Source organism: Prunus avium, chromosome 3, assembly GCF_965620075.1.
Source record: "Prunus avium chromosome 3, drPruAviu1.hap1.1, whole genome shotgun sequence".
Classification (NCBI taxonomy): Eukaryota; Viridiplantae; Streptophyta; class Magnoliopsida; order Rosales; family Rosaceae; genus Prunus; species Prunus avium.
Window position 1 is genome coordinate 26,716,191 of NC_142286.1, and position 12,828 is coordinate 26,729,018.

Sequence of the window (12,828 nt, forward strand, 5' to 3'; positions counted from 1 at the left end):
AATCCGAAAATGAAAAATGTAACTTTCTTATGTTTTTTTAGGGAGCTACAAGGTGTAGCGGCTATGAATGGGTGACTGGAGGCAACATGCCAACTGAATCTGAAATTGAAAACCAGCTGGATGTGAAGCAACTTAATGTGTATGCTGAAGTCATCCCATCATTCCAGCTATTTCAAGTATATATTTTGTAATTTTCTAATCCGGACACCTATGAAATATGAAGAAGTGTTTGCACATCTACTATTATGAACTAATCATTCAGCATAATTACGAAATGAATTTTAGAATGTTTGATATGCCTGCATCTTGACCTTCACAATCTTGTTTGCCGTAAACAAGAAACATTCCTATTTATTCCACATTTGAAAACACAGTGTGGCAGGTCCTACGGTTTATGGTTCAGCATAGTATCAACAACATGTGTTGACGATTTCGTACAGGTTGTATTTGAACCCAATAAAAATAACTTATTCTTTAATTTTAAGTCAAAAGGGGTAGTTGGATCATAAAGAAGAGTTTGTTCATTAACAAGACTCAAAACTACCTTTTCAAAACCTTCGTACAAACGGGATGGATGCCCTCAAGCATGCGAAGAAAGGTCTTCGAGCTTCCCTTATATGATAGAAAGGTTAGTTCTCTATCTCGCGAATTGAGCCAATACCAAGCTATATGAATTTCTTCAGTTCAACTACTGTTACCTACATAATTACAAACCGCCCACCCAGTGAAATGAAGTTTGCAAGTTTGTCTAACCCAACCAGTTATGTCATATTGCCTCTCCTAATTAAGCACACACGTTAATATCCCTGCAACAACTGTACAGCGAGCTTCAACCGATACAAGGGCATGGCATGATGGGAAATATTGGCTAGTTCTACATTGGAGGTCAGAAACTCGCAGTATTTTAAAATGTACATCCCACAGTCGCCCCTGAAACATAGCGAAGCAGCAGTCATTCATTGTACAACAAAAGCGCACTTTCATAACACACTGTGTTTAGGTCGAATATGACTCACCCACCTACTTGTTGGGGGGGTGCATCCAAAACGCGACTAATTGGCCACTTAGTTTTAAGAAGTAGACCGTCGCCAATATATCCAGCTTCGTGTAACAACCAGGGCAGTATTTTGGACACCGGCTGCACAGCTCGTTGGATGGCTTGAGTTCTGCACAGATCTACTTTTGAATCATATACCCTTATCTCACACTCTTTTAAATCGATAACAAGTAAGATCCAGTGCTTCTGCCTTTCTAGGTTGAAGGGCAAAAAAACTTGATTCACAGACCCCCATGATTTAGCCAACTTAAGCCCTTCGCCCTTCACCATTCCCACTAGACCGTTGCTGTGCTTCCTCTCCTCCTTTCCAATATACAACTTCATTTGCGTGTAATCTAAGGCAGCACATTTCTGCATAGTGGCACACGAGTTATGCATCATAACGGATACGGAATTTCAAAACAAACAATGCTTATGAAATAATACAGACCTGAAAAGTGGTGTCCAGTATCGTCCAGTCAGAACCTGCCCACTTGCCAGACCTGTTGTGCCGCTCCCGTAGCAAATGCAAGGCCCTGTCAATGTTCTACATAAAAGGGTTGTTTCCATTATTAAATCAATCAATTACTACATAGCAAGGGCTTATCGACAAAATCACTAATCAATCAATGCTTACCGAGTCATCCAACCAACCGTCCTTGGTCAGCAACCGAACAAAGAAGTTATGCGAACCTTCCATAGCTTCGTCTCCACATAACCGCACATATGAACTATATTTGTCAATCATTGTTATTATCAATTCCGTTTCACCAGTGACTCAATATATAATCATAATAAACCATTTACATTTCACTCAGGACGGCCAAAGGGAACTTACTTTACTTCTTGTCCCCATTCCCAGCAGAATTTTGCCACCTCCAGAAGGGAATCACGGGGAACAGGCCTTAGGGGGTCAGCAATTGGGTCCTTCGAAATATTGGGAATCTCCCGACCTTGCCATGGAGTTTCCCTTACCACTGCCCTTGGCCTCTTCGTCACAGGACCAACCGTCTGACTCCTTCCCCGACCCCTCTTTCGCCCCACCCCAACTATAACATCTTCGCCACATTCACCCTCCGTAGTGGACATCTCAATCTTTCGAGGAGGATTCGTAAGGAATTTAACAAGGGTGACACACACCACATCTGGATCATCCCAATTTATATCCGGGGTTGTATATTGCACCTCTTCTTTCGCATTTTTTACACACTCCTCTCTCGATTCGGCTACTCCACCTTCCTCGGTTTTATCACTCTCCTCTCCAGCATCCTCAGTCTCATGTCTCTCCTCTCCAGAATCCTCAGTCTTAAATCTCTCCTCTCCATCATACTCAAAAGGGCTGGCGTCTGCATGACTGGTACACTTTTCCAAGCGTAAAACTCTCTCCTCCAGCTCACCCTTCTCACGGTGCAATAGTGCAACCTCATTCCTCAACTGCTGCACAACAATGTTTAATTCATCAAGGTCCTTACATACCCACGGGCCTACACTAGGTGCATCACATTCAGGAACAACTGATCCCCAACTCCAATATGGTTGCCTCATCTCCAATTCACGTGGTCGTAAGAGCCGCAGTATAACAGGCTGTCAAACATATACAGTGAACAGGTCATAAACAATAGTAAACAGCTTTCCTCATGAAACCAACATACTATTGAAATCAATTATTAACTACACACCTGTTTGCTTTGAAATATATAAGCGTTCAGCTTTCTAAACTCAGGCACTTTATCTATGGATTCCCACCGGCAAATTCGAGGGACTAATGCAGTTTCCTCGATCCGCCTACAATATCTAAGGGGGGGAATTCCCAATTCAGCAATTAATTCATACGCCCAAATCTACAACAAATAGATTATCAAAGTCAGTACTTAGTTACGAACTTAAATTTTACAAACACTAATTTTCAACTAAATCATACCTGGAAAGCATAGCTCAATCCCTTTATATTCCATGCAGGTCTGTTAATTCTTTTAGGCTTCTCATCCTCCACGTTTTTCTTCCCTTTTCTCACTGAACTCCGCACCGCCTTTTTTTGCTTTTTCACCGCTTTCCCCTGCCCATCCTTGTCTTCATCTCTCTCTTTCTTCCCGGGAACAAACAACAGAGAATCTTGCAGACACTCAAACGATATAGATCCCCACGAATATTTGTTGAATTCATCCATTTTATGAACCAAATGTAAGTAGTCCTCATTTATCTTTACATTTTGGGGTCTACCCATAATCACAGACTCCACAAAATACAGCAGTCCCAATTTGAACGAGTCCTCGCTTCCTCTTTCGGACTTTAGGAATGCATTTTCTAAGTCCTGGGCAGTAATGTGACTCCTGTTGGTAAAATGTGCTTTCATAAATCGCTTATGATCTTCCCCGGCAGACGTTATGTCAGGCTCGCTTCCACATTTTAGACCACTTATCAAACAAAAATCCTTTACACTGAATTGAGCAACGTTGGACCCTATTGCATAACTAAGGCCCATCATGTCCTGTTGGCGAGTCCTAGTCCTATTCTATTTGGGTTTTATTTATTTTACCTTTTGTGTAGATATTATGTAATTAGGATTCCACTTATTTCCTAATTAAACCCTACTAGGGTTTGTAACCTGTATTATAAATACCTCCTTTCGGAGAATGAAATATATCTGAAAATATTCTACCCATATTATTTGACTTGGTATCAGAGCCGACTTTCTAGTGACCTGTGTGTGTTGTGCCCACCCGTGTTCTACTGTGTGCCCTAATTTCTTTAGGGTTCTTGTGCCTGCGCCTTTGTTGTGTTCCGCTGTGTGCTCTGTCGTGTTCGTGCCTCTATTTCCTGTGCTTTTGCCGTGTTCCGCTGTGTGCATCTGTCTTTACTGTGTTCGTGCCTCTACTGTGTGCCTCTACTGTCTTCGTACATCTGCCGGATTTGTGTCTGTGCTGTGTTTTGTTGTATACTCTGCGTGATTTGTTGGGTTTCTGCTACAATCATGGGTGATAATTCCATTGTTGGTGCTGCTGCTGCTTCTGCGAATTTGCGTGTCTCTGACTCTATTTCAGGTACTGGCTCTAATACTTGGATAATTGACACTGGTGCTTCTGATCATATGACTTATGATGCTAAATTTTTTGATGAGTTGTCTAGTAACACCCGTAACCCATACATAACTAGTGCTAATGGCTTGCCCTCTCCAATTATTGGCGAGGGCACCATTTCTCTCACCCCAACTCTGTCCTTGTCTCATGCGTTATTAGTTCCCAATATCCATTGTAACTTGTTATTTGTTGGTCGCTTACTTGATACACTTAATGCTTCTGCTACTTTTTATCCTACCCATTGCTCTTTTCAGGATCTTAGGACTCACGAGATGATTGGGCATGGTAAACGGATAGGGGGGTTATATTATTTGACATTGCCTTCTGCACCAGTTCGTGATCGTGTCGTTAATACTGTTCAAAGTTGCAGTGTCAAAGACAAACAACAAATTTGGTTATGGCATCGTCGCTTGGGACACCCGTCATTTGGCTACCTTAAGCGTCTGTTTCCATCTTTATTCCGCTCCTGTGATGAGTCCAGTTTTAAGTGTGAGACATGTATTTTGGCCAAGAGCCATCGCACTGTATTTCCTTTAAGTGACAGTAAAGCTGCAAAGCCTTTTGATTTAGTGCATTCTGATGTGTGGGGTCCGGCTCGCGTTACTTCGAACGGATTTCGTTGGTTCGTCACATTTATTGATGATTGAACCCGACTTACTTGGGTTTTCTTGCTGAAAAATAAACATGATGTTGTTTCCATCCTTCCAGAGTTTTGTACTATGGTGTCTACTCAGTTTCATGCTCGGGTCAAAGTATTTCGGACAGACAACGGAGGTGAATATGTGAATAATACTTTAGCGTCTTTCTTCCGTACTCAAGGGATTATTCACCAGACGACAACCCCTTTTACTCCTCAACAAAATGGTGTGTCTGAAAGAAAGAACCGACACTTGCTTGAAGTTGCCCGCTCACTCATGTTGGATATGTCTGTTCCCCATCACCTTTGGGGGCATGCAGTTCTGTCTGCTGCCTATTTGATTAATCGTACTCCTAGCCGGGTTCTTGATTTCAAGACTTCGCATGATGTATTTGGTGACCATGTTTCCCCTGTCTCCGTTTCCAAGTTGCCCCCTAAAGTTTTTGGGTGTGTTGCTTATGTTCATGTCTACTCTCATCAACGGAGTAAACTTGATCCTTGTGCTCTGTGATGTGTCTTTATTGGTTATTCTTCTACTCATAAGGGTTATAAGTGTTATCATCCACCTACCCAGAAGGTGTATGTTACTTTGGATGTGACTTTCCATGAAGAAGTGCCTTATTATGTATCTCCCTCATCTCCAATTCAGGGGGAGAGGGGGAGTGAATTGAAGAGTTTCGGAGTGAAAAATATGGAAGATGTTGGACCTGAAGAAGGAATTTCTGAAGAACATGAAGAAGGATTTTTTGAAGAACAGGAAGCGACCGGTCGCATGGAGGAAGCGACCGGTCGTGAACGAATCTGCCTAGATACGACCGGTCGCATAGAAGTGAACGACCGGTCGCTAACGAATCTGCTTGAAAACGACCGGTCGCACATAGGAAACGACCGGTCGCCTGCCTCGACGAGCGACGACAATGACGATACGAGTGAAGCGACCGGTTGCCAGGAATGTCACGACCGGTCGCCAGGTGATATTTTGGAATTTTTCGAGCCTCTCTCAGAAGGACATAACAGTGATACTAGCGACTCTCGTACAGATGAAATTGATACAAGACCCCCCTCTGCCCTGCCACTGCCTCAATCAAGTTGTGATAATGAGGTACTTTCTAGTGATATGCCTACCTATTCTTTGCCCCCACGTACTACCCGTGGGAAACCTAAAGTACAATATTCTCCTGATATACATGCCAAGTCTAAATATCTCATTAACCATTATATGTCAACTCATCGTTTATCTAAGTCATATGCATCATATTTGTGTCAATTATCTAGTGTATGTGTGCCAACTAAGTTGCAGGATGCTCTATCTGATCAAAACTGGGTAGATGCAATGCATGTTGAGATGGAAGCCTTGAACAAGAATGCTACTTGGGAGATAGTTCCTTTACCAAAAGGAAAAAAGGCAGTTGGGTGCAGATGGGTGTTTACTTTGAAGCACAAGGCTGATGGTTCCATTGACCGTTACAAGGCAAGGTAGCAAAAGGGTATACTCAGACATATGAAGTGGATTACACAGAGACTTTTGCTCCAGTAGCTAAACTCAACACTGTACGCGTACTCTTATCCTTAGCTGCTAACCGTGACTGGCCGCTGCTACAATTTGATGTCAAAAATGCATTCCTCCATGGTGATCTCAAGGAAGAAATATATATGGATCCTCCGCCAGGTATCCCTGTGACTTCTAAGGAGGGTGTGGTGTGCAAACTACGGAAATCCTTGTATGGATTAAAGCAGTCTCCAAGAGCGTGGTTTGGAAGATTTGCTGCATCTATGAAGAAGTTTGGATTTGTGCAAAGTAACTCTGATCATACTTTGTTTCTGAAGCGTCATAAAGGTAAATTGACGGCTTTAATTATTTATGTTGATGATATGATTGTGACTGGAGATGATCATGTAGAGATACAGAGTCTTCAGAAGTATCTGGCTTCTGAGTTCGAGATGAAATCATTGGGTGATTTAAAGTATTTTCTTGGGATTGAAGTTGCCAGATCTAAACATGGTATTTTTCTATCCCAAAGAAAGTATGTTTTGGATTTACTTGCAGAAACTGGAATGTTGGATTGTAAACCGATTGATACCCCTAGTGAGCAGAATCATAAGTTGGGGATATATCCCGATCAAGTTCCAACTGATAAAGAACGTTATCAACGACTTGTGGGGAAGTTGATTTATTTGGCTCATACTCGTCCAGATATTGCGTATGCTGTAAATATAGTGAGTCAGTTTATGCACTCTCCTAGTGTAGATCATATGGGGGCTGTGACTCGTATTTTAAGGTATCTGAAAGTAACTCCTGGCGAGGGGTTAATTTTCTCCAAGTATGGCCATACAAATGTAGAAGGGTATACAGATGCTGATTGGGCAGGTTCAGCCACAGATAGGCGTTCGACATCTGGGTATTTTATGTTTGTGGGTGGCAATCTTGTTACGTGGAGGAGCAAGAAACAAAAGGTGGTGTCTAGATCTAGTGCTGAGGCCGAGTATCGGGGAATGGCCCATGGTGTATCTGAGTTACTATGGTTGAGAAGATTGTTGAAAGACCTTGGTTTTGGGCCTAATAAACCCATGGAGTTATATTGTGACAATACGGCTGCGATTGCAATTGCTCATAATCCTATACAACATGACCGTACAAAGCATGTGGAGGTTGATCGAAATTTCATTAAGGAAAAGTTGGATGCGCAGATTGTGTCCTTCCCCTTCATCCGTTCAGAGTATCAGTTAGCTGATGTTCTTACGAAAGCTGTTTCTACAAGTATCTTTCTCAACTCGCTTGACAAGTTGGGCATGCGTGACGTCTTTGCTCCAACTTGAGGGGGAGTGTTGGCGAGTCCTAGTCCTATTCTATTTGGGTTTTATTTATTTTACCTTTTGTGTAGATATTATGTAATTAGGATTCCACTTATTTCCTAATTAAACCCTACTAGGGTTTGTAACCTGTATTATAAATACCTCCTTTCGGAGAATGAAATATATCTGAAAATATTCTACCCATATTATTTGACTTGTCCTTCACACCAAGTCCTCCGACTCGCCGGAGTGCTAGACCATGCACAATTTGACCACTAAATGCAATTTTATGGAGTCCCAACAGGTGCCCAAAACAGCTCTCTCTAAATCTTTCCATAAGCGACTCACTGAAATGCGCCCCAAAATTACACAGGACTGTTTGCGCCACACACAGATTATTCACCCGCGCAGAATAGACCTCTGACTCCGGGAAACAAAGCTCAAACCCACAATCCATTTTATACCTGCAAAAGACACCTTTTGCTTCAGAAACAGAACTGATACATGCTGACAATATTATGACCACATTAACATACAGAAGTGATACCAACTCACAATATTATCTACACATTTTTAAACCTACAAACACTATTTTCAACACATTACATAATTGATACCTACTAACAGAATCTTCAACATATCAAGTTACAAAACTGATACACTATTTTCAACACATTAAGATACATAATTTCACCTACAAACACTAATTTCAACAAATTCAGATACAAAATTGATACCTACTACAAGATGCATTGCTCCTTATGCATCCCAAATCATCTCATATTCAGAGTTAAGATTCAATTTTCTCTTATGCGTTCTACTTCAACTGGTACTTATTATTATTTGTTTGCCAAGCCCCATTAAATCCCTAAAATTATGCCCAACACTCACACCACTACATGCCCAAAGCAGGATTACAATGAGGAACAGATGAAGATTCCTCGAATTTTACGAAAACACAACAAACAACCAGAATGCAAACAAAAATACGAACTACAACACAGAACACAAATTACTCAGGCCAATTTATATTTTTGCAAACACTCAGTACAGAGACAGCCTACTCTTACCCAGAAAATCAAAGCCCTCAAATCCTCCCTAAAGTCATAAACCAATTTCAATTAAGTTAATGCAGTATAACATGCAAACTTTAATATCAAAGACAGGGAGGAAATTCGACAGAAACGTACCGATTCAGACGTTCAGATCAGAATTACTCGATCACGGAAGTTCTGCCACAACAGAAGAGCAAGTCAAAAAGAAACAGTACACAAAGGAGTTTCTGTGAGAAGAGATGACGAATAGAGAACTTGATGTCTGGTAGGTATTTGGGTGTTATGACTAGGGTTCATTCATCACTCCATTGACAAGAAAGGCGCCACTGTCAGGAATAAGAAAGGCGCGATTTTTTCGAACCAGGCGCGACCTGACACCTCTGCTAAGGGGAAACTGCAGCCTACTCTAATGTACCGTAAGCTCGCTTTTTCTCTTCAACCGTTCAGATGCATTTCAATGGCTGCGATTTATTCTTATATAATGTTCTCACATAAGCGTTCTCACCTGATCCCTACGGCGCTAAAGAAGCTTGATAATTTGTCATACTCATCCAATAACGGTTTGACTGTCCAAAGCCCATTATTTGAAGCCCCCCTTGTACCTTTCACAAGCACCTTGGAGTCCGTCTCTAGGATAATTTTTCTATACCCTTGATTGATTGCATACTTGATAGCACATAGACCTGCAGCTGCCTCAGCGACCAAGGCTGCACTACAATGGAAAGGTATTGCCAGCCCCCCACAAAACAAGCCTTCCTCATTTCTAACAATCACCCCTAAACCTGCTTTAAAGGAGTTCAATTGCCAAGCCCCATCAAAATTGATTTTTAGGAAGTTCACCTCTGGGGGCATCTATCTTGACGTTTGTCTCAAGGGGTCTGGAGGGGCAACCCAACTTGAGACTTCAGGTTTAGTCTTTACTCCCATGAATTCTCTGAAAGCTCGCATGGTTCGATCAATTGTAATAGTGGGATTGATTAAGTGGCCTTTGAAGATGAAATTACATCTGGACTTCCAAATTTCCCAGCAAGTAAAGCTGATCATTGAGAATAATTTCATTATCTCCTTCTTTCCCATGTCTTTCAGGCTTAAGACTTCCAACAACCATTTATCAAACGTAGAAAAGCCCTGCAAGTTCACTCTGTAACTCAGAGGAGCCCCAAACCAACCGCTCGTGTCCATGGGCAAAGAAAAAGCAAGTGTTCCACTGTTTCTTCTAACTGACCACAAATGGGGCACAATGGTGAGTTCACAAATTTCCTCTTGAACAAATCCCATCGAGTAGATATGGCATCATTTAACAGTCTCCATAAGAACACACAAATTTTGGGTAACGTAACAATCTTCCAAATACTCTACCACACCTCTTTTTGAACTACATGAGAAGTCGAGCCCCTTTCACTCTCCCTGATTCGTTTCCGAGCATGGATTCTCCGATATCCAGATTTGACAGTATAATCTCCATTTGAGGTCCAGGGCCAAACCCTTCTATCACAGCCGTCAGAATTACCAATAGGATAACAACGAATAATGTCGATAGTCTCTCGCGAGACACAAGAATCAATGAGGTCCACTCTCCATGAGTGATTAACTTTGTCCATAATTTCACAAACATGTTGGGGGGTAGAGGGAGAGATAAACTGAGACACATTAATGATCCCCTCATGAGGAGGAGGTAGCCAAGAGTCCTTCCAGATGTTCATACTAGCAGCATTAAAGATTTGACAAAGAGAGTCATTAATAAGAGCATCTCTCCCTTCTAATAAACTGGCCCAAGCCCAGGATGCTCGAGCTCCCTTCTTCGCCTGTAAAACAATCACAATCTAGGTAATATCTAGCTTTCAAAATCTACACCCATCCTGCATTTGGATTTTGTAAAATTCTTCAGCATTGTTTTGTGAGCATAGCTGTATTGAAGGACATGAAATCTCGAAAGCCCAGACCACCCTCTTCCTTCGAATTGCACAAACTCGCCCACGACTTTCAGTGAATTTTGGAACCCTCATCTCCATTCTTCCACCAAAATCTAGCCAAATCTCCATTAATATCTATACAAACAGCAGCAGGGAACTTAAAGCAGGCCATGGGATACGCCGGAATGGTTGTAGCCACCGCTTTAAGGAGGATTTCCTTTCCTGCCAAAGACAAGGATATCTGTTTCCATCCGTCAATCCTTCTTCTCACTCTATCTATGTTATAAGCTAAAGCTGCTCTTTTTTACCTTCCCCAAACCGTTGGCAACCCCAGGTAAATACCAGCATTTTCGGCTCCATTAATACCAAATCACAACTGCTCTCTAAGGGGTTTAAGGGTATTCGGGCTAAAAACCATATTAGATTTTTCAAAATTCACTTTCTGCCCCAAAGCTAAGCAATAGTTGTTTAGAACCTACATGAATCTATGGCAATTCGTAGCCTCTGCCTTGATGAAAAATAGTGAATCGTCTGCAAAAAATAGATGCAAGAGAATGGGACTTCTTCTTGCTAATTTAACTCCTTGAATGTTTCCATCTCTAACTTTCTTGGACGAATTAATGGATAGGGCTTCACAAATTAGCAGAAAAAGGTAAGGGTGTTGTGAATTAATGACTAACTCACTGCCCTTTTAAGATCTTGTTGTTGATGGACTTTAGACAAAGAACTCAATGATGGATGAGTCTTACACACACACACAGAAATTAACCAAGCACAAATGACACAAGTGTTTATAGAGGTTCAACAAATTGCCTACATCCTCTTTGGTGATCTCCTTGAGAAATTTCACTAATGAAGATAGGTTACAACTTTGGTTTACAAAGGAAACCCCCTTAGAACACTACCCTCACAATCTGTTTCTCTCTCACCCTTGCTCAACACCTTGATACACTTAGAGAACTCTCTTGCTCTCACACTTGGCTTTTCTGAAACTCTCACAGAAAAAAACTCCAACTTCTGCTCCAGCCACTTCCTAATTATCCAACTTGTTTTCTCCTCTTGTGTTATCTTACTTCACCCCATTTCCTACACAAGCCAATAGACAAGAGATAAGATATCAGCTTGTCCTCCACGTTCTTCCCTTTAGTCACCACTTAGACTAAATGTCAGATCAAGTAGGTAAATAGAATCCAACTCAGCCACCTCCCACTTACACCAGAAAATGGAGAGTGATATCTTTGAAATAAGATAACCAACTAGCCATGAGTGCTCTCCCAACTTATCCAGCATGTAGTCAACATTCAATTAACTCAGAAGTGACCCACAAAGCTTCTGAAATCATGTGGAAAGCGATAGCCATTGAAAACACAGTTGAAAACACGTAAGGAAACGTCACAGCACGACTGGAGCGACCGGTCGTCAGGAATGGGCGACCGGTCGCCAGAAGTTTTCCCTCCAGACTTTGAATCTGCTTCTAAGCGACCGGTCGCAAATGTCAAGCGACCGGTCGCTCGTGTTCCTGCGACCGGTCGCAAAGAACTAGCGACCGGTCGCTCCTTGGTTTAGCTCCAGACTTCGAATCTGCTTCAAAACGACCGGTCGCAAATGTCCAGCGACCGGTCGCTTTTAGGCAGATTCAAAATCATCCTTTGAGTGCCAAAAAGTTTGTATCCTTTTAGGTGAGCCATTTTTCCAACAATCTCCACCATGGCGAGCCTAATACTCCTTGTGGACATCATTGCCTTCCAGGACATCTGTAATGTCTTGAGAATCGCCCTGATAACTCTCAAGAACTCCACCTCAATCTTTAGCATGTAACAAGATTGAGCAAGCTCAAACAATGCTTGAACTTTGCTGTTGTGACTGGCTTTGTTAGGCAATCTGAAGCGTTCTCATTTGTATGAACCTTCATTATTGTGATGTCTCCATCATTCACCCAATCCCTTATCCGGTGGTATCTCACATCAATGTGTTTGGACCTCCCATGGAACACTTGATTCTTTACTAAGCAAATAGCACTTTGACTGTCACTTAGAATCACCACCAAGTCTTGAGCTATCCCGAATTCCTTTGCCAATCTCTTCAGCCATACCGCTTCTTTTGAAGCTTCCGTTAAAGCCATATACTCCGCTTCCGTAGTAGACAAGGCACTAACCGATTGTAACACTGCTCTCCAACTAATCGGTCCTCCACCACAAGTGAAGACATATCCTGTGGTGGATCTCCTCTTGTCTAAATCTCCTGCATAATCAGAATCTACATACCCCGACACACATGCATTTCCTTGTTGTCTTTCAAACAATATCCCAAGCCTTTT

The 12,828-nt window shown here is 41.9% G+C and overlaps 1 protein-coding gene across 1 annotated transcript; it reads right to left on the reverse strand.

Annotated features, from left to right (window-relative positions):
- Positions 1-8,756: 8,756 nt before the first annotated feature.
- On the reverse strand, positions 8,757-9,450 carry LOC148295835 (uncharacterized). Its single transcript, XM_088250605.1, has 2 exons — positions 9,104-9,450; positions 8,757-8,775 (listed from the first exon to the last, which is right to left on the reverse strand). The coding sequence occupies exons 1-2, from the start codon at positions 9,448-9,450 to the stop codon at positions 8,757-8,759; spliced, it is 366 nt and encodes a 121-aa protein (XP_088106731.1).
- Between the last annotated feature and the right edge of the window lie 3,378 nt (positions 9,451-12,828).

Bases quoted from the DNA above. Each gene is read 5' to 3' on its own strand.
- LOC148295835 (XM_088250605.1), bottom strand. From the start codon at position 9,450: ATGCCCCCAGAGGTGAACTTCCTAAAAATCAATTTTGATGGGGCTTGG.